Raw genomic sequence first — 22679 nt, 5'->3', positions numbered from 1 at the left:
CCCCACTGGGCCTTTTGGCACATAGGAGACAACCAGTAACCTTCTGGTGGATGAGTAACTACAGCAGAAATCAAGACTATCCACCCCACAGCCATTTCCAGTTTCACCCATGCTAACAGATGCTAGTCAATATGCATAGCCTAGAGAATGAATAATGATTGATTAGTATCAATCATCTTAGCAATTGCATTCCCCTTTGCCAAAGTCTGGGTATGTGACCCAGTTTGGACAATCAAACATAGGAAAGTCTTCTAGTAATGTCTGTGAAAGATGTCCCTTTTTGATAAAGCATCATATTAGAGGAAAAGTCCCATTTGCCACCTACTTCACCTACTTCCTTTCTTCCTACTTGGCTTATTTTTTTTCTTCTTCACAGGATCTTGCTCTATTTCCCAGGCTGGAGTGCAGTGGTGCAATCAGCTCAATGCAGCCTTGAAATCCTGGGCTCAAGGAATCCTTCTGCCTTGGCCTCCTGAGTAGCTAAGTGAGCAGACACATGCCACCACCCAAAGCTAATTTTATTTTTTAATTTTTTTGTAGAGATGGGATCTTGCTATGTTACCAGGGCTCTTTCTTTCTACTTGGGATGCTTTTGTGGGAGGGCATATCAGAGCTGTGGCAGCCATCCTGCAACCATGAGGGAAGCACCAATGAAGACACAGAGACCTGACTAATACCTCATTTTCATGAAGCTGCTGAACCAACCCTACAACAGTCCTAAGTCCCAACTCCAGTTACGAGAGATGATTCAAAGTCTTTGGTAATTAAATCATTATTTTTTGTATTCTCTTACTTGTAAAAGAATACAGTCTTACTGAGACAATGAATGACTGCTTGTTCCCTACAGAAGATCTCCCATTATATCTACGTACAAAAGAAAACATAGTTGCCTTTTTACCAAGTTCCTTATTGTGCAACAAAGATTACCACTTAACCAATCTCCCACATTTCTCTTACAATCTTGGTGTCAAGCCATCTTTCCGATGTCTTCTGAAGAGATTCATAGTGCCACCCTGACCCTAGGACATTCCTTCTGATTATCTTTTGTCTTTTCTTATTATCACTTTCCATAGACTAAATATTATATCTTGGTTTGTAATTACTTTAATGGGCCTCTTCCATAGTAACTGGTCATTATCTTTATGCCTCAGATCTTCTTGAGCAATATTGATGATTTCTGTATGCAAAATCACGTGGCGGTAGTAGAACCACATAAACTTAGGCCAAGCTTTGTTCTGATCAATTAGAAACATTACTTTCTGGTGCAAAGCTACCGCCTCTTTAGGGCTGAAGTTTGCTGTATATTCAAATCACCTGAAGTGCTTTAAAAACTGATACCCATGTTTCCTCATTGTGAATCAAATCAGGACCTCAGATGGAAGCCAGGCATCAGTATTTTAAAAAAATTATTTATTTATTTATTTTATTATTTTATTTTTTGAGATGGAGTTTCACTCTTGTCACCTAGGCTGCAGTGCAATGGCGTGATCCCGGCTCACTGCAACCTCCACATCCTCCCAAGTACCTGGGATTCCAGATGCCTACCACCATGCGCAGCTAATCTTTGTATGTTTAGTAGAGACGGGGTTTCACCATGTTGGCCAGGCTGGTCTTGAACTCCTGACCTCAGGTGATCTGCCTGCCTCAGCCTCCCAAAGTGCTGGGATTACAGGCGTGGGCCATCGCACTTTGCCTAAATTTATTTTTAGTTGACAATAATTGTGTGTATTTATGGGGTACAAGGTGATGTTTTGATCTATGGATCAGGCATAAGTATTTTTTAAGTTTCCCCATGCGATTCCACTGTACAGCTGAATTTGAAAATCAATGCTTTAGACCAGGACTTCTCAAACTTTAATGTGCACATGAGTGACCTAGAGATCCTAGATTTTACAAGGTGAATTTTGATTCGGAGGGTCTAGGGTGGGGCCTGAGATTCTGCATTTCTAACATGTTCCCAAGTGATGACAGAACTGCTGGCCTGAATCCCACACTTTGAATAGCAAGGGTCCAGATATATAATGTAGATCTAGTAGTAGTCTACTCTAACAACGGATCTGAACAAACTAAATTCCATTTGCGTCCAACTGCGAAGTCACAGGAAAAGTGATCACTGCAATAAAGTCAAGAGCAGGGGCTGTGAGAGAACCGAGAGGATGGTTGTTTTTGATCTCTAGTTTATGGACTTAGGTTGACCAACCATCCCAATGAAGCCATCTTTGCAAAATTCTAACGGCGAGAGAATCTGACAGAGTTGACCCCATTTTGTATAGTTGACATATTTTGACCCCATAGTTTCTATAGTCCCTTACTGCTCAGGAGTTACATGGCCAGAGATCACAAGATTTGTGACTTCCTCAGTTGCTCATATAGGTAATATCACTATTGTAGAACCTAAGATTGGATTTTTTGAAATATTTTTTCAGACTGATCCCACCCAGACTTGTGACTCATGATTCACCTGGTCCTGTGGCCCCACCCAGAGGTGGACTCAGCACACAAAGAAATTTTCCCACACCCCTATGATTTCATCCCCAGCTCATCAGCAGCACCCTTTCCCTAGCCTCCTGCTCTCCAAGCTGTCCATAAAAAACCCTAACCTTCAAGTCTTTGGGGAGATTGATTTGAATAATAACTCTATTTTCCATATGGCTGGCGTCATGTCCATTAAACTCTTTCTCTACTGCAATGCCGTGGTCTCAGTGAACTGGTTTTGTCTGTGCAAAGGGCACAAGAGGAACCTATTGGGTGATTACACTAGTTTGCCCAGGACTGAGGGTTCCTGGCATGTGGGACTTTGAGTTTTAAAACCAGAAAAGCCCAGAGCAAACTGAGACAAGTTGGTCACCATAGTTATGGTGCTGCTAGGATAGCAACAGAGCAGCCAAGCTGTGTGCTTTTTGCATTCGGATTCCTCTTCCTGGGGGCAGCAGCCCACTATAAAGCCAGGGGTGTGCTAAGAGAGATGGCTCACGGAAAAGAAACGCTGAAATGCATGGCCATACCAACAAGAACTTAATTACATGACTCCAGACGGGCAATAACAGGGCAGATTCTGTGAAAACCCCAGAATCTTAGCCACAGAGACAAGTTTAGAAAACACAAGTTAGTGCTTTGCTCTAGCACTGGTTTATTGTGGGGACTGGGCAACTCATGCCCCCTTTCTGAGCCTCAGTTTCCTTGGCTGAAAATGGGAGTGAAACTGACAGATGTGTGCAGGTCTTTCCTGTGCTCCCACCCCATTATTTCACGTACAATACGGATAATGCATATAACTGCACAACAGCACCTTCTCAGCACAAGCAGCAAATCCACCTTCTGTTTTGTGAGCAGCCATTTCCAGTGCTCCCCAAACTCCCTCTGGATAGCATTAGCATTCATCTTGTTCGGGAACACTTCCCTTCACTGTTCTTTGATGCTCACAGAGCTGAGAACTCGCGGTGCTTTTTTTTTTTTTTAAGGCTGTAACATATTTACAAATCTAAATGAAGCTCTATTTCCAGACCCAGTCTTTTGGTTTTGAGTGGCTTCCTCCTTCTGTTCTCACCTCCACTCAGGCAGCCCACTTCTCAACTTCGTGTTTTCTTTAGAGAGACAAAGAGTCTCCCCAGCCACCCATTGCTGAATTCCTGTTAACCTTTCATTAAGCCTGCTGACAGCTGGCTTTGGCTCTTCATGAGTTAGTTCAACACATTCCCATTTAAATGTGTCCCACCTGGCTTCATTAAGGTTCCTCCCAGGTTCTCCCTTTATAGCTTCCTCTGCAAATGCAAATCAGATTCTGAGTAAATAATATGGGGACAAGGGAAGATTGAGCTATAATGGGGTTGGAATTGGAAAGCCATTGATATACTCAGGTTGCTGTGGATCTGAGGACACTGAAATCCATTTGAGTCCAATGCAGGTCAGTGTTACAGAGCCATATGCATGCAGTCTGGAATTGGAGCCCTCACCGTGAAGTACAGGGTAGTGGTTAGAGTGTGGAGTCCTTCAAGCCTGGTTCAAAACCCTGCTCTGCTACAGGAGATTGGACGACGTGACCTTGAGCAAGTTCCTTCACCTGCGTCTGATTCTGTTTTCTTAGCTCCAAAGCCAAAATAATATACTTGCTTTGTTGAGCTGCTGTCAGGAGTCAATGAGATAATTGCGTTGAAACAGTTAACAGAGTTAGAATATAGTAGGTGCTCATTACAAATTGATAGTGTCTCTTTTATTTAGCCTAGAAAAGCCATGGTAAGGAATTCCGTTGCTTTAAATTGAGCTTGCATGCAGCCCAGGATGGCTTTGAATGCGGCCCGACACAAATTGGTAAACTTTCTTAAACATTATGAGACTTTTTTGCGATTTTTTTAGCTCATTAGTTATAATTAGTGTTAGTGTATTTTATGTGTGGCCCAAGATAATTCTTTTTCTTCCAGTGTGACCCAGGGAAGCCAACAGATTGGAAACCCCCGCTTTAAATTGTGAGGTTTGATCGTGGATCCACCATATAATCATTAGCTGTAAGAACCACATACTGCATCAAATTCCTTCCTCATGGAAATGGAAAAACAACATTGATGCCATTCTATTGCATTACCTTTTGTTGTTGTTGTTTGTTTTTGAGACAGACAGAGTCTTAATCCATTTCTCAGGCTGGAGTGCAATGGCGCGATCTCGGCTCCCTGCAACCTCCTCCTCCCAGGTTCAACCGATTCTCCAGCCTCAGCCTCCCGAGTAGCTCGAATTACAGGCACCCGCCACCAGGGTTAGCTAATTTTTGTATTTTGGGTAGAGACAGGGTTTCACCATGTTGGCCAGGCTGGTCTCAAACTCCTGGCCTCAAGTGATGTGCCACCTCGGCCTCCCAAAGTGCTGGGATTACAGGTGTGAGCCACCGCACCCGGCCTATTCTATTGCAATTCCCATGTGTGTTTTGTCTCCTTCAGATGTGAAGCTCCTTAAAAGAAGCAGTTCTCTCTCCTGGGCCCCACATACAATAGATACCAAAAAGTTATTTATAGATGCTAACAATTCATCCTGATTACACAAAGAGGGCATGAGAGGAACAACTACGTCCACAGCCTTCTCTGATCAAGGAGTCTCAGTATAAGAATTACATATTTATTTTAATTCATGTTTTACTAAAATCCACCCTTACCCCCAATCTCAAACTGGCTACCTTGTTTTAGCCCACAGCCATGCTTCGCTTGCCCAGGAAATTATTTTAACTAATTTTAAATGTTAATGCCCTTAAGTAGACATACACACACTCCAATTTATCATGGGCCACGTCATCTCCCATTGACTCCCTCAACTGTATCAGCTGCCTGGCCTCTGAAGTCATCAGAGTTTGCCACCCCTGCCCCAGGCAGAGCTAAGTGTACTGCTTCTAGGTAGGTCTAGAGGCCAAGGATGAAAAGGGCTAGAAGTCAGGAGACAGGAATCCCATACCTGTATTGAAAGAGGGTATCTCTGCCAAAGCATGGAGAACAGAGAGGAAAATGAGTACAGTCGGAGATTATAATTAGGAAGATACTGCAGGAATGCAGGCAGAAAGTGATGTCAGCTTAAAGGAGGTGAAGCAGCAGGACCTTTGCCCCCAGTGCTGGAAGCTCCTGACCCTCTGTCTGGCCAAGCCCACCACCACACAGCCCTGGTAAAGAGAGATTCTTTTCTGGAACTCTCAATCCATCTGTTAGAAATTACTACAGTGCAACACCTCTCAAACTCTAATGCACATCAGAATCATCTGGATGCTTTGTGAAAACACAGTTTGCTGAGCTCTACCCCCCGTTTCTGATCCTGGAGGTGTGGGGTGAAGGACATGAATTTGCGTTTCTATCAAGTACCAGTGATGCTGAGGCTGCTGGTCTGAAGTGCATAGTTTGAGAGCCACCAGGCTAGACCAGTGTTTTTAGACCTTGGTTCCACATTAGAACCACTTTGGGACATTTTTCAAAAATTCAGATGCCCAAGTCATACTCTGGACCAATTACAAAAAGAATCTCTTAAAGGGTAGGACTCAGGAATTGGCATTGAAAAATCTCCCCAGTTGATTGTTCAGCTAACATCGAGAACTACTAGGACAGAGGCTCCTAGAGGCCATTACCAGCTCTAAAATACTATGATTTGTTCATGTCAATGTTTCTTAGTCCTTACAAGGAGTTTCAGAATTATATTTGGGAATCGATTGAAAATAGCCCTTTGCAAAACAGAAAAATAATATTCATTGAGTTTAAATGTTGTGTTGAGGAAGTATCTGCTGTCTTCTTTTTCTAGTTAGACCCAAGTTGGTAGTGACATTGATAATGGTGGTGGTTTTGGAAGGTGGATAGGGAGCATGAGCTAAGTTAGGGTTGGGTGTATCATTAACTCATAAGATACTATAACCTGACTATATACACAAAGCCATCTAGACCCACTCTATTTTCCAGATGGGGAAATTCAGGCCCTGAACCTGACTCTAGACCCACTTCCCCCACATTTTTAAATAAATGTTTGAGTTTAGCACACTAGACAAAGTCATTTCAAGTACCTTAAGCTAACATCAAAGCCACGTTGACCTAAACAAAAACAAAACAAAAAAAAAGGCCAGCCATGGAGGTTCATACCTGTAATCCCAGCACTTTGGGAAGCCGAGGCAGGCAGATCACCTAAGGTCAGGAGTTTGAGACCAGCCTGGCCAACATGGCGAAACCCCATCTCTACTAAAAATACAAAAAATCAGCCAGGTGTGGTGGTGGGCACCTGTAATCCCAGCTGCTTGGGAGGTTGAGGCAGGAGCATCGTTTGAACCCACCAGGCAGAGGTTGCAGTGAGCCAAGATCGTGCCATTGCACTCTAGCCTGGGCAAGAAGAGCAAAACTCCATCCAAAAAAAAAAAAAAAAAAAAAAAAAGAAAAGAAACAGCTGTCAATCTGTTGCTCATTGTTTTCATCATTGGGGCCAATCATTCTGCCCAACTGTAACTGAACAAGTCAGAAGTCAGGCTGCCCTGGGCCAGTTTTTCCAAGTGCCCAGGTGAGGGGGATTTTTACTAACTGCTGGATCAGTGTTGTGTGAACTAATAGGACAAAAACATCTATAGGCTTCACCAGTCAAGTAAAAAGACTGACTTTTTTCTCTCTTAAATGTAATGTCAGCCGCGCGCGGTGGCTCAAGCCTGTAATCCCAGCACTTTGGGAGGCCGAGATGGGCGGATCACGAGGTCAGAAGATCTAGACCATCCTGGCTAACCCGGTGAAACCCCGTCTCTACTAAAAAAATACACAAAACTAGCTGGGCGAGGTGTAGTCCCAGCTACTTGGGAGGCTGAGGCAGGAGAATGGCGTGAACCCGGGAGGCGGAGCTTGCAGTGAGCTGAGATCCGGCCACTGCACTCCAGCCTGGGCGACAGAGCGAGACTCCGTCTCAAAAAAAAGAAAAAAAAAATGTAATGTCAAGAGAGTTGAAATCCAAAAGATGGCTACCTTCAGAGAACCACGTACTTATTCCATTAATGTTGCTATTGCTCTAAACATGCTGGGAAGTCCTTCACAGAAATGTCTTTCAGATCTGGTTTACTTTCCACACTTCTACCCAGCCAGAAGCCCCTCTCACTGAGGCACACATGTTTTTTATTCATTCATTCAACAACTGTTTGCTTTAATCTCTCTCCCAGGGCTCCTCGTGTTAGTAGTTATTAAAGTTTTAAAATAAACCTGTTGTTACTGAGGAGCATATTTCCATGAATTATATTTAGAGAAACTTATTTGGATTGCCTTGCTTTCGCATCCAAGCACTGCCCCGGGTGAATATCCCTGTCATTCACCACATTTTACTCCCACGGACTCTTTTCTGTTTCCAAAATTAAATTCCCCAGGCAAGAATTAGCATGTGACACTATGGTCATCTTTAAAGACACTCAAATGTGAAAATAAAATTATAGAAAATTTAGGAGTTTTACAAGTGAGTCAATGTTGGCCAAGTGCAGTGGCTCAAGCCTGTAATCCCAGCAATTTGGGAGGCCAAGGCGGGCAGGTTACCTGAGGTCAGGAGCTGGAGACCCACCTGACCAATACAGTGAAACTCCATCTCTACTAAAAATACAAAAATTAGCTGGGCATGGTGGCACGCACCTGTAGGCCCAACTACTCAGGAGGCTGAGGCAGGAGAACCGCTTGAACGCGGGAGGCGGAGGTTTCAGTGAGCCGAGATTGTCCATTGCACTCCAGCCTAGGCAATAGAGTGAGACTCCGTCTCAAGAAAAAAAAAAATAAAGAAGTGAGTCACAGCTATGGTGTGATTCCGTGTCATTTCCTGCAATGTTAATGAACCATAGGCTCTGTGCTGCTCATATCATACCTGCAGCGAGACAATGAACTCTTAAAGCTAGGCATAAAAGGAGAGATACAAATACATACGAGATGAAGGCAATTAGGGTAATAAAAGAGCCAGAAATTGTATCCCAGAAGCAAGGAAATTTGGAGAAACATGAGATTTTCCTTCCAACACCTGAAGAGTTAACAGCTCTCCAGTACTTCCCAGCATGCTTAGAGCAATAGCAATGTTAATGGAATAAGCACATGTTTCTCCAAAGGTAACCATCTTTTGGATTTCTACTCTCTTGACATTACCTTTAAGAGAGAAAAAAAAAAGGCGGTCTTATTGACTGATGGAGCCTATAGATTTTTTTGTCCTGTTAGTTCACACAACACTGATCCAGCAGTTAATAAAGAAGAGATGTTCTGTATAGGCACGAGGAGCTCAACTAGGACCTATAGGCTAATGTCATCCGGAGACAGATTTTGCTTTAAGTATTTCTTAATCTCAGAACCGCTCTGAGATTGAATGGACTCCCTTGGGTGTGGTAAGGAGTTCACCCTCACTGAAAGTGTTCAAGTGTAGTGTGCAAGATCACTTAGCAGTGATTCTACAGAGATGATTAGAGCACGGACAGAGAAGGTGTGGTCTCTAAAGTACCTTTCATTCATGAAACTAAAGCAAGACGTGGAATAAGTGAATCCTTTTTATGAAACAAAGAAACCTCCTAAGACTTATTTTGACGCTTGATTGTCATGCCGCCATCCTCAATCTAACATGCTACTGCATTGTTAGAGGGTAAAAAGTCCATCTTCATCTTCCCTTCCATGCCGCATGTCATTGAGGACATTTTTACTATCTCCAATGCAGTCTAGCCTGTAAACAGAAAAGAGGGGCTGATAATGGGAAACACAAGACTAGAAAACAAAACAAAAGACAGATGCTGCTAAGTTACAATGCAGTTCCCCTTAAAGTTCAAAGGGCTCACAGTTCATTCAGTCTAAGCTCCACATTTTATAGATGGGAAAACTGAGGCTGCAGGGGAAAAAGAGTTTCTGCCAACCCATTATAATAAGGAGATAAAAAAAATTCTTAGCAAAATATAAAATCATGATTTCAATACATTTATTTACCAAAAGGTGTCTCTAAGTATGACCTTGAAAGGTCACCTTGCTGGGCATCAATTTTCCTACTTGTTAATACATATTGTGGTATTAATGCAATTAATTAATGAAGGCAAGGCCTTCATTAATAATTTACATCAAGTTTTTACATTTCTTTTCCAAAAGTTAAAGAATATGGGCAGATAGCTAAAATCCCTTACTAGAGAATTTTCAAATACCATTTTTAAAAAGGCCCCAAAAGAAGCTGCTCCCATGGTCTAATGGGGCAGAGGAACTAACTCCCAAGAATAATATTCTACATGCTTTTTTCACTTTCCATATTGCCAACTCTCCTCAATAAACTCCAGTTTAACAATGGCCTCTTAAACTAATTTACCCATAGGTGAACAAAAAATTTCAAACAGAGTAGAGGGCCATAGCACCTTCTTTCTTTTGCATGCTATACTTCTATTAATCCCACCTGCCTTGGTACTGGCATTTTGTTCAGACACAGTGTTAACCAAGACACAGGTTAATGTGAGCTAAATCTGCACAAGTTTTTCACTTCTAATGTCACATTTTTCCAACTCTATGTTTAATCGGAGCACAAGCTCAAGTCATTAAACCACTGAGTAGTAGCTAATCATTTGTAACAGCTTGTACAATCATTACAACACCCATTCATGCAAGATCAATTACCTTGTGTGTTTCTGCAAACAATTGGTTTCCATGAGTTTCCCTGAAAAGACAAGGCCACAGTGTGAGCCGAGGGGCTGCAGTGCATAGAATACGCAAAATGCTGGGGGAATTCCAGTACTGCCTCCCAAAGAGCAGACATAGGCCAAAGGTGAGAACCAGTGGCTGGCTGTGGCAGAAAAAGCCATTCCCTTTCCCAGGTCAAACACTTGCTATTTTAGACCACAGTCAGTGCTCATCAATTACACAGTTGTTCCAACATTCTGGGCAATGGTGTTAAGCTATTTCATTTTGAGTCATCTGTCTATCCAGAATTCAAGTACTCACTTGGGTTTTAAAATACTTCTTTATGAGACATACTCAGAATTTTCCGAAACTGTAACCATGCCTTTGTAGGAAGACTAACAGCAGGATTCCAGTAAATTTCAAATTTCTTTTTGCACCTGGGGCAGGTGTTGAAATATACAAGTTTCACTATTATTCAAATCAGCTGAGATGGTTACTAGTCTCATCTCCTGCCATACTGCCCTGACACAGCTTTTGTTAATGAGTACAGAACAATTTATCCGCATTTTACAACGGTACCAGGTGCCATGTGCCTATAATTTGTATGAAAACCATAAGCTCTGTTTCATGGCTCGTTTTTGTAGTGTTCTAAAACTTCTAGGGGTAGGGTGGGGGTGGGATGGAGGTGCAAGGTCATGGAGCAGCTTGCGAATTTAATAAAAACTATAGACCTTGTCCCCTGAAAAATGCAGGCATGAACACATAAACACTTTTGCACGTGATTTCAAAGGATTCACATTACCCTTGAAGTCCATCTGTGGCCTCTAGGTTAAGAAAGCTTGCTTTCAGGGAACACGCAAGAAAATCAGAATCAGGCCAGGAGTGGTGGCTCGTGCCTGTAATCCCAGAGATTTGGCAGGCCAAAGTGGGTGGATCACCTGAGGCCAGGAGTTTGAGACCAGCCTAGCCCACATGGCGAAACCCCCTCTCTACTAAAAATACTAAAATTAGCCCCCGTGATGGCACAAACCTGTAGTCTCAGCTACTCGGGAGGCTGAGGCAGGAGAATTACTTGAACCCAGGAGGCAGAGGTTGCAGTGAGCTGAGATTGCACCACTGCACTCCAGCCTGGGCAACAGAGTGACTCTCCGTCTCAAAAAAAAAAAAAAAAAAAAAAAAGAAGAAGGAGAAGGAGAAGAGGACTGTTCATGGTCTTTGTCCTGCAACAATCCTAGCCAAAAGAAGCGACAAGCTAGGGTTTTCTCAATCAAAGAACAAAGGAAGTGAAGAAAGTGAACAAAGAATAGTACTTTCCTCTTAAGGCAGTAATAGGGATAAAATGAATTAGGCACGTCAAAAGTATACCATCAGGACTGGCACAAAAATGTCCAATAAATGACGGTGCTCTTCTTCCGCTTTTTTCCCTTTTCCAAAATGTGAACTCTACCAGGAGGTTAATACACAGAGCCATTAGCAACTTGTGGAGAATGAGCTTACCTGTTACATCCCTGACCGGGACGGGAACAATGACAGAACTGAGTCTCTTTGGGGAGGGATAAAGGGGAAGGAAGTGGAGACAACTCCAGATCCTCCTGCAGTCGCCAGGGTTCTGAAGTGCTCCATCACCTGGCCCTCCCTCCTTACCTCTCAGGAGAAACGCCATGAGCAATGCCAAGAGCACAAATCCCAAGGAGGGGGCGAGGATCATCAGTAGTTGGGAGATGGGCATTTCATTCTTCATGGGCATGGGCATTCCATCCATCTGATGGGACACAAGCAAGGAGATGGGCCCAGTCACTGCTACACATCACTCTCACAGGATGACATCCTGGCCTAATAGTACCTTATAACCACCAGCAGTTTCACTACATTTTCACTACATTTCTTTTTTTTTTTTTTTTTTTTTTTTTTTTTTTTTTGAGACGGAGTCTCGCTGTGTCTCCCAGGCTAGAGTGCAGTGGCGTGATCTCGGCTCACTGCAAGCTCCGCCTCCCGGGTTCACGCCATAGCCTCCCAAGTAGCTGAGACTACAGGCGCCCGCCACCTTTTTTTGTATTTTTAGTAGAGACGGGGTTTCACCATGTTAGCCAGGATAGTCTCGATCTCCTGACCTCGTGATCCACCCGCCTCGGCCTCCCAAAGTGCTGGGATTACAGGCTTGAGCCACCGCGCCCCCCGGCCCATTTTCACTACATTTCACCACCTTTTGCCAAAAATCTCTGAAAACCTAAAACACGTGATCCATATCCCAAAATTTTCCAAAGTGTTAGACATCAGACATAAGGAACTGTGGGGCTTAGGGGTCTGAGGATAAAAAATAACTGTTGTGAGCTATGTTTTCCACAGTCAAATCTCTTTCCTGGCCACTGCTCAAATCCTTTGAGCTCTCCCTAGCCCTGTGCCACTCTTTTCATGGCTGACTTAGGCTACTAGAGAAAACAGGATTAAAGAGAAAATGAAACTTAATTTCACATTTTCTACAGCAGTGGTTCTCAAAGTCTAGATGGGAAGCCCATGAGATCAAAATGATTTCCATGGGACATTTTTTGCCATTTTCACTATCATTCTGTCATGAGATGTACAGTGTACTTTCCCAGAGGCTATGTGATGTGTGGCGTCATTGCTCTCACTTATACAGAATGTGGAAACAGATATGAGAAACCCTCTGTCTCCTATTAAGCCAGATATTAATGAGACTTGCAAAAAATGTAAAACAATGCCATTTTTCCCACTAATTTTCTCATTCGTTTTTCTCACTCATGTTTTTTCAAAATAGAGTTAGTTGACATAAAACATACTATGTTAGCACAAAGCGGGTTTGCTGTTATTTTAAATAAATTGATTTTTTAAAATGTTTAAAATACGGACACCTGTATGACAAACTTGCATATGTACCCCTGAATCTAAAGGAAAAGTTTAAACTTTTTTTTTTTAATTTTAAAAATGAGATGATATCTCGCTATATTGCCCAGGCTGGGCTCAAGCTCCTACCATGGCCTTCCAAAGTGCTGGGATTAAATTTTTTTTTCTTTTTTCTTTTTTTTTTTTGAGACAGAATCTCAGTCTGTTAGCCAGGCTGGAGTGCAGTGGTGCGATCTCAGCTCATTGCAACCTCTGCCTCCCGAGTTCAAGCAATTCTCCTGCCTCAACCTCCCACGTAGCTGGGGTTACAGGCACACACATCCAAGCCCGGATAATTTTTGTGTTTCTAGTAGAGATGGGTTTCCACCATGTTGGCTAGGCTGGTCTCGAACTCCTGACCTCAAGTAATCTGACTACTCAGCCTCCCAAAGTGCTGGAATTACAGGCGTGAGCCACTGCACCTGGCCTAAAACATTTTTTTTAATTGTAGAAATGTCTCAGTTTTTTCTGCTGAGCAGTCTAGAGAATAAAAAACAAAATGAAGTCTCAGTTTTAAGAAACTGATTTTTTTTCTTTTGTAGAGACAAAGTCTCGCTCTTGCCCAGGCTAGAGTGCAGTGGCAATGATTACAGCTCACTGCAATCTTGAATTCCTGGGTTCAAGCAATCCTCCCACCTCAGCCTCCTGAGTAGCTGGGACTATAGGCATGCATCACAATGCCTGGCATTTTTTTATTTTTATTTTTTAAATATTTTGTAGAGACAGAGTCTCACTATTTTGCCCAGGCTGGTCTTGAACTCCTGGGCTCAAACAATCCTCCTGCCTCAGCTTCCCAATGTGGGATTACAGGAGTGTGTCACAAGACCCAGGCATTTATTTATTTATTTATTTATTTAGAGACAGGGCCTCTCTCTGTTGCCTAGGCTATAGTGCAGTGGCACAAACAAGACTCACTGTAGCCTCAGCCTCCTGGACTCAAGTGATCCTCCCACCTCAGCCTCCCAAAGTAGCTGGGATTACAAGTACTTGATACCTTACCCGGCTATTTTTTTTTTTAATGTTGCCCAGGCTAGAAACTGAGTTTCAAGAGTATAAAAAGACCCTGTGAGAGTCCTCACTGCCAGTAACATGTTCAAGGTGATTTAGAGGTCCATGGGGCTGGCCAGCCTGAGCCTACTCACCTTCAAAGTCTATGTGGCACCAAGAAAGGACTCCCCTCCCCAAAATCCCATGAAGGTTTATGAGCTTTTACTCTACTAAATTCTCGAGGGCCAACCTAAACATGCGGAGGAGTCAAGGACCCAGCTTAGGAAAGCATCTCTCAGCTTTGACATTATCATGAGCTATATACAAGTTGGTGTCAGGAAAGGTACTCCTAAACGAAGCCCAAGATGTAGAGTTTGGTTCAATGGGGGTGAGACAGCTATGAATATCTCCAAAATGCACCTGCTGGATTTTTTCCACGACTAGGTGTGATTGGTTTTGCTGGCCTTGTCGGACTTCTTTTGGCTAGAGGTTCAAAAATAAAGAAGCAGGTATTTCTATCTGGTTTCATGGGATTAGCAGCCTCTATCCATTATCCACAACAAGCCATCGAGTTTGTACAAGTCAGAAAGGAGAGATTATATGAACGGGGTTTACAAGGATACATAGCTGGGGAAGATTTTTGGAAGGAGAACTTTCTTTTTTTTTTTTTTTTTTTGAGACGGAGTCTCGCTGTCACCCAGGCTGGAGTGCAGTGGCCGGATCTCAGCTCACTGCAAGCTCTGCCTCCCGGGTTTACGCCATTCTCCTGCCTCAGCCTCCCGAGTAGCTGGGACTACAGGCGCCCACTACCTCGCCCGGCTAGTTTTTTGTATTTTTTAGTAGAGACGGGGTTTCACCGTATTAGCCAGGATGGTCTCGATCTCCTGACCTTATGATCCGCCCGTCTCGGCCTCCCAAAGTGCTGGGATTACAGGCTTGAGCCACCGCACCCGGCCTGGAAGGAGAACTTTCTAAAGCCAGGAAATGTGAGGAATTCATCCGAAAATAAGTAGAAAATTCCATGCTCTACGCATTTTAATCAGTTATAGGTAAGCAACAGAAACTTCATATGGTCAATCAGTAATTTTACAGAAAAATGGCAGAAAAGTCAGTATCGAATATATTAAACTGGCATTCTTCTTCAGGAAAAACTATACTAGGCCTCTGTTATCTTGGGTGATGCCATCCTACAAGCAAATGAATCTGAAATCCTTTCACTTAGAGATAAGGCACAAGCCTTGGAACTCCCTGTACTCATGTTGCTATTCACATACATGATTAAAATCCAAGTTAAAAAAAAAAAAAAGAGTATAGTCCAGGCGTGTTGGCTCACACCTGTAATCCTGGCACTTTGGGAGGCCAAGGTGGGTGGATCACTTGAGGCTAGGAACTCAAGACCAGCCAACGTGTTGAAACCCCATCTCTATTAAAAATACAAAAAATTAACTGGGCATGGTGGCATGTGCCTGTAATCCCAGCTACTCAGGAGGCTGAGGCAGGACAGTCACTTGAACCCAGGAGGCAGAGGGTGCACTGAGTCAAGATGGCACCACTGCACTCTAGCTTGGGCAAAAGACTGAGACTTTGTCTCAAAAAAAAAAAAAGGAGCATAAAGGGACCCTGATATCAAAAAAATTGAGAGGTGCTGCTCTGTAGGCAGGCATTGAGGCATCTTGCTGGGGCTATGCCATCTCCATTGACCAAGCTATGCTCTCTCCCTCTCTTCCTGTTACATTCTCTAACACACAGAATCCCAGAGACAGTGGGCACAGCAACCAGGACAGGACAACAGACAGGGTCTGACAGAGAGATGGGGAAGAAGAAAGAGGGGATAGGGAAACTTTATTTATCCTTTACAGACTTCTGTACTGCCTGAAAGCTTTCACTTAAAATGGCTTGAATCACTTTTGTAATAATAAAAATAGTACCCTCAGAAAATAAGAGAAATATTGATGGCAGGTGTTGATTCTGCAGTATGTCATGAATTCTGGGTCACACAGAAGGAACACACAATGATCTTGCATGTTTTTTGGTTTTTGTTTTTGCTTTTCAAAGCATTGGCACATACAGAAGTAACAATCAAGGTTATTTCTGCCAAGAGTACAAGTCTATAAATTCTTGGGCTGTTTCATAATCGTTGCAATGAATTTTTCTAGTTATCAATATCCTGCTTTTCCTAGTTCACCTCTGCAAAACTCTGTGGATTTTTTGTTTGTTTGTTTGTTTATTGTTTTGTTTTAAGAGACAGAGTCTCCCTCTGTCACCAGGCTGGAGTGCAATGGCGCCATCTCGGCTCACTGCAACCTCTGCCTCCTGGGTTCAAACAATTCTCATGCCTCAGCCTTCTGTGTGGCTGGGACTACAGGCATGTGCCACCAAGCCCGGCTAATTTTTGCATTTTTGATAGAGATGGGGTTTTGCCATGCCGGCCAGGGTAATCTCGAATTTCTGGCAGAGAGTGATCCGCCTACCTTGGCCTCCCAAAGTGCTGGGATTATAGGCATGAGCCACTGTGCCTGGCCACTGCTGTGGATTTTTACGATTTAAGTGATATACTTCAAATACTTCACAGATTGTTTACCTGTCCTGTTTTTGTTGTTTTGTTTTGCTCAGGAACTGCAGTATCGGATGCTGGGAAGGAAAAGAGAAGAAAATGGTTATATGTCTGGTGGGGGAATAAAGCATCACATCCTGAAATAGGTAATTAAGAGCCCATCTGGAACTGCAGCTGCTATGTTTAATTATTTAATCCCGTGTTTTTTGTATAATCTATTTATGCATATTTGTTTTGATATGGTTTTAATGTAAAGTTTATCTGCTATACAACATTATCCCCCAGGAACATCTCCATTTTACAGATGGGTAGAGTCAGGCATTGGGCCAGCAGGCGATTGGCTCTAATTTTTCTGTAGGCCTCAGCAATTCACTCAAGATTTTTATCCAGCAAGAAAATGTGTCAGTTTTCTATAACAAATATTTACTGAGCACCTACTATAGGCCATGCAGTGTGATAGCTATACCTTGGACCTCACAGAATTTACAACTTAGTGCAGAAAACCTAATGTAAAAATGTAATGTAAATAGTTGAAAACATAATTAGTTACAAGTGCAAAATTCTGGGGGAAAGAAAACAGTATGAGTTGTTATAGGGACATATCATGAGGTTGCCAGACTTGTTCTGGAGGGTCGAGGAAAACTTCCTTGAGAATGGGAGTTTATGCTGAGAGGTGGAGTCATGTTTTCATAATCTATAGTTGAGTTACAAGGGAACAATACTGAGAATCTACCAAATGCTAAGCACTGTTCCAGGCGCTAAGAATACTGTGAGACTGCGGCAAGGCCCCTACCCTCAAGAAATTTACAGTCCATTAGAGAAGAGAGACCGAAAGATGATTTCAGCCTAACAGGCCAAAGGTAGTGATGGAGCACACACAGGCTGCTGGAAGGGCAGGTAGAGGGAGAGGCATTCAGCTCAACATTGCAGTTCATTGAAAGTTTTATTAGAATAAAGGTTCATGAGGACAGAGTCCCTGTCTGCTTGTTCACCAATGGGACTCTGATACCACCTGGCATATACTTGGTGCTCAATAAATGTTTGTTGAATAACACTTCTGAGTTAAGGTCGTGTAAGAATTAGCCAGGCAAAGAATGGTGGCAACGGTGTTTCAGGTGGACAGAACAGCATCAGCAAAGCTGTGGAAACAAGAAAGAGCGTGGCGCCCACGTCAGACGGCAAGCGGCCATGAAGAGGTGAAATGAGGGGTGGTAGCTGCAGGACATGAGACAGGTGAGCAAGAGTCAATCAGGGAGGGCCTTTGTTTCCTGATGGTGAGCCTCCATTGGATTCCGTAGGCAATGGAAAACCACAGAAATGTTTAAGCATGATATGGTCCAGTTAGGAGGATAAGGGAACAGCCAAGATGACAGTTATCATCTAATTCCAGGTCTGAAATTCTGAGCTAGTAAAACTGAAGAGAGAAGCCGGGCGCGGTGGCTCAAGCCTGTAATCCCTGCACTTTGGGAGGCCGAGACGGGCGGATCACGAGGTCAGGAGATCGAGACCATCCTGGCTAACACAGTGAAACCCCGTCTCTACTAAAAAATACAAAAAAACCTAGCCGGGCGAGGTGGCGGGCGCCTGTAGTCCCAGCTACTCGGGAGGCTGAGGCAGGAGAATGGCGTGAACCCGGGAGGCGGAGCTTGCAGTGAGCTGAGATCCGGCCACTGCACTCCAGCCCGGGCGGCAGAGACTCCGTCTCAAAAAAAAAAAAAAGAAAAAAAACTGAAGAGAGAGAGAGATTTCAGAAATGCTTAGAAGGGAGAACAACAGGATATGGATGTTGAATGTGGGAGTGAGAAAGAGAGAAAAGTCTTTGTTACCTCACCAGTTCCTACTTGAGACACCTGGCCATGGCCTGAGCTGTCCACTAAGACTGGGAACAGGGGCAGGAGTAGAGAAGGGTAAGTCTAGGGGAGAAAGGTGATGAGTTCACATTTACAGTCACTGAGTGACTGTGGGGCACATGCAAGCAGAAGTCACCTAACAAGCCTCTGATGTATTTGAATCTAAATCAAACTCAGGAAAAGGGTGCAGCTGGAAATATTGATTTGGGAGTCATCAATATCCAGGGAGCAGTTGACCTCCTCAGAGTATATAAGAAATCCGGCCTGGGCACAGTGGCTTACGCCTGTAATCCCAGCACTTTGGGAGGCTGAGGTGAGGGGATCAAGAAGTCAAGAGATCGAGATCACCCTGGCCAATATGGTGAAACCCCGTCTCTACTAAAAATACAAAAAGTAGCTGGGCGTGGTGGCGTGTGCCTGTAGTCCCAGATAATCGGGAGGCTGAAGCAGGAGAATCACTTGAACCCAGGAGGGGGAGATTGCAGTGAGCCGAGACTGCCCCACTGCACTCCAGCCTGGCAACAGAGAGAGACTCCAAAAAAAAAAAAAAAAAAAAGAAAAGAAAAAAGAAAGAAAGAAATCCATGGGCTGCATGTTCAAACAGAAGAGCAGGGATCCTGGAAAACATCAGCATTAAAAAGTAGGCAGAGGAGGTGGAGGAGAAAAAAAAAGAGAAGAAATGGTCAGAGAGATCAGAAAGTAAGAGCAGTATCAGAAGCCGGGGCCAGGAGGAAAACATCCAGGAGGGATGTAAAGTCATATGTACAATAAAATCTTAAAATAGAAACAGAACTTCAATAAAACACACAGGGAGAGGTCCTGGATATAATAAATACCTAAGCTAATAATTAATGAAATTGATCTTGTTTCCCCAGAGCTTCCTTTGTACTTAAGGCAAAAGGATAAATGTGGGAGATTTTGTAAGGCTCAGAATTTGGTATCAGAGAGCTGATCTGTTCATCAGGAAAGTGACTTGTTAAATGCCTAGGAACAAAGGAGAAATTCAGCCCGTTTTCATATCCTAGAACTAAGTTATTGTTGTTTTTCTCTCTACAATTATCCCCTACAGCTGAAAATTGCAGGTAAGAATTCAAAACTCCTACCCCTGTTCTGTCAAAATCCTGTTGTATTACAATCATTTGTGATGAATAAGCCTGAAATTGAAACCATCAAAGGGAAAAGCCAGCCTGGGTCAGTTTTATCAGAGCTAATCTGTATTTTAAATTGGAATCGTCCAATGGGAGAGACATTTTGCAAACACAAATGCTGCTGCATGATACCAAACAGCACTTTTTTCCTTCTTCTTCTTCTTCTGAAGATGCTAAAAGCCCAAATGGGAAGCACTCCAAGGGCTACAGTGTCATACACAGAATGGTAACACTGAGGACAAGTTGATGGTGCTTTTTCTTCCTTGTGAAAAGTAGCCATGCCAGTGGCGAGGGGATGGGGGTTAGAAACGGCAACACTACTGATTTCCAGGTTGTCTGTGTTCCCCCAGCCCTTAGATTCTCAAGTCCTTGAGCTCTGACACGTGTGCACTGAGACAAAGGCAGGAGCCTCCCAGAACTTGGTAGTAAAGCAATTCTGCAAGACGGAAGTATAATGAGTAGCACAGTATCACTACTCCCTCTCCCCACCAAATCACATCCACCCAGGAACTCAGACTGTGACATTGTTTAGAAATAGTGTCTTTGCAGATGTAATTAGTTAAGCTCTTGAGAGGAAATCATTCTACATTTAGGGTAGGCCCTAAATCCAATGATTGGTGTCCTCAAGAGAAGGGGTCACAGAGAGACACACACAGAGAAGGTCATGTGAAGACGGGAGAGATTGGAGTGATGCTGTCATAAGCCAGGGAATCCCCGGAGTACCAGAAGCTAGGAAGAGGCAAGGAACGGTTCTCCTTTAGAGCCTCCAAGAAGAGCATGGCCGTGCCAACCTCTTGATTTCAGACTTCTGCCCTCCAGAACCGAGAGAGAATAAAAAGTTCTGTTGTTTTAAGTTTGTGGTACTTGGTGTTACAGAAGCCCCAGGAAATAAATTCAAAAGAATCAACACACAAAGATTGAAAGCAACCTTAAACGGGGTGACTAACCTAAAAAAAAGTCAGGAAGTGGGTGCTGAGCACAGGTAAGAAGACTAAATCCAATGAAAGATCCTAGTATTAAACGACAAAGAGTATAACTCTAATATCATATTATTATTAAAATTCCATTGAACTTTATTTATTTATTTATTTATTTATTGTGGAGACAGAGTCTCGCTCAGTCGCCCAGGCTGGAGTGCAGTGGCACGATCTTGGCTCGCTGCAACCTCCACCTCCCAGGTTCAAGCGATTCTCATGCCTCAGCCTCCCAAGTAGCTGGGATTACAGGTGTGCACCGCCAATTTCTTGTATTTTTAGTAGAGATGGGGTCTTGCTATGTTGGCCAGACCAGTCTCAAACTCCTGACCTCAAATGATCCGCACGTCTGGGCCTCCAAAGTGCTGGGATAACAGGCGTGAACCACTGCACCCGGCCTCACACTGAATATTTAATCCTCACAAGCAACCCTATGAGGCAGACATTCTGCCATATTGCCAGTGAATAAACCAAGGCCCATGGGGTTGAGCAATGTGATGGCGGTTGGACAGGTGGTAGCTGTAGAGCTGGTATTTGAACTGTCTGACTGACATAAATACCTATACTGTTAACAACCTAATTATGCTGGAGCTCAAGTGCCTTGTACCATGTAAATAGCATGTCCTACTGACAGAAGAAAGGAATGTTCAGGACAGTGATTTGCACTGAATGTAGCAAAAGGATAGTTTAGGACAGTATTCTCTAAAGAGGGCTTTGTACTTACCATGAGTGTAGTAGGCAATCCACTGGCTGTGGGGAAAATGACATCTTCTATTTACATTTATGTATACTTTATCTTTTAAACATTTTCCAGAAGGATATATTTCATAGTGTACAGAACAAATTGGTAAACAAATATAAATAAGCATCTTAATAATAAGAATACATTATTTTTCATCAGAACACATTATTAGTCTGGTCTAGAGAAGAAGGAGTCATTCGTCTCTCAAATGTAGTTTGGAGACTGTGGTCAGCAAAATAATGACACCCAAATATGTCCATATCCTAATTTTCAGAAACTGTGAATATGTTCTCTTACATGGCAAAAGAGATTTTGCAATGTCATTAAGTTAAGGATCTTGCAATGAGAAGATTATCCTGGATTATCTGGTGGGTCTAATGTAATTACAAGGGTCCTTATGAGGAGGCGGCAAGAACATTAGAGAAGTCAGAGGATGTGTGATAAAGGAAGAAGAGCTCACAGAGATATTTGAAGATGCTATGCTGCTGACTTTCAAGATGAAGGAAGGGGTCACAAGCCAAGGAATGCCTCTAGGAGCTAGAAAAAGCAAAGAAACAAATTATCCCCTAACAAATCCAGTATGAATATAGCCCTGCCAACACCTTGATTTTAGAGCTTCTACCCTCACAACTGTGAGATAATAAATTTGTGCGTTAAGCCAGTAACTGTGAGGTCATTTGTTACAGCAGCAACAAGAAACTAACACAGAGACAGTGGTCCCTAAGACCTTCCAAAAGAACAGTGGCTCTGGGACAGGCACAAGAGATGAAAGGAAGATTGACTTTTCACATTAACATTTTTTGTATGCTTTGTACTTTTTCCATGTGTGTGTATGATGTATCTTAAATTAATTAAAATTTAAGCAATAACAAAACAATCTTAACATTAACTCCACTTTTCCTAGGTACATGGATTCACCAAACCTTCTGGTTAATATTAGATTTTTCTACAGGATGAAAATGTGTTTTCAGGAGGATTACAGGTTAGGTCTCTTGGCAGCTAGAATTCTAACTGTTAGTATATTGGCTTTCTAGCTTGTATTTTGGTCTCTTGTGTTCTTGGTAGGCATGGGCACTTTGGTAAAATGAAATTCCTGTAACATTTAACTTTAGATCTTGGAGTATTGCCAAGTGCTTGCACCTCAACCGTCTTCACTGTGGCATCCTGGGACTCTCTGCCATCACTAAGTATTTATCTCAACTTTTCTGGCTGTGTGAACTTGGCTAAGATACTTTCCTTCTCTGAGCCATAGTTTATTCATCTGAAAATATTAATATTTCACCAACTGATCTCATATGTCCTTTTTAACCTTTCTAATTCTGGATATCTTTTTACAAAGAATTTTACTGAGAAAAATTATCATTACACAATACTCTTTTAAAAGGATATAAAACTACACTTAGTATAGGAAATGAGTATGCAAATACTTAAAATA

General features: G+C 42.9%; 1 protein-coding gene and 1 pseudogene across 1 annotated transcript in view; one reads left to right on the top strand and one right to left on the bottom strand.

The window, feature by feature from the left end:
• Positions 1-8976: 8976 nt before the first annotated feature.
• TIMD4 (T cell immunoglobulin and mucin domain containing 4) overlaps positions 8977-22679 on the bottom strand; it is a 44213-nt gene continuing 30510 nt past the window's right edge. The window contains exons 6-9 of the mRNA XM_050793942.1: positions 16558-16607; positions 11733-11850; positions 10086-10125; positions 8977-9159 (exon numbers count right to left, since the gene is read on the bottom strand). Of these exons, the coding sequence (XP_050649899.1) occupies positions 9075-9159; positions 10086-10125; positions 11733-11850; positions 16558-16607 (293 nt within the window). The 3' untranslated portion in view covers positions 8977-9074. The remainder of the gene's footprint in view (positions 9160-10085; positions 10126-11732; positions 11851-16557; positions 16608-22679) is intronic.
• Positions 14079-14989, top strand: LOC126956754 (MICOS complex subunit MIC26-like; annotated as a pseudogene).

Source organism: Macaca thibetana, chromosome 6 (genome assembly GCF_024542745.1).
Source record: "Macaca thibetana thibetana isolate TM-01 chromosome 6, ASM2454274v1, whole genome shotgun sequence".
Lineage (NCBI taxonomy): Eukaryota > Metazoa > Chordata > Mammalia > Primates > Cercopithecidae > Macaca > Macaca thibetana.
Note: the sequence above shows the minus strand (reverse complement) of the source record. Positions and strands in the feature narration are given on the sequence as shown.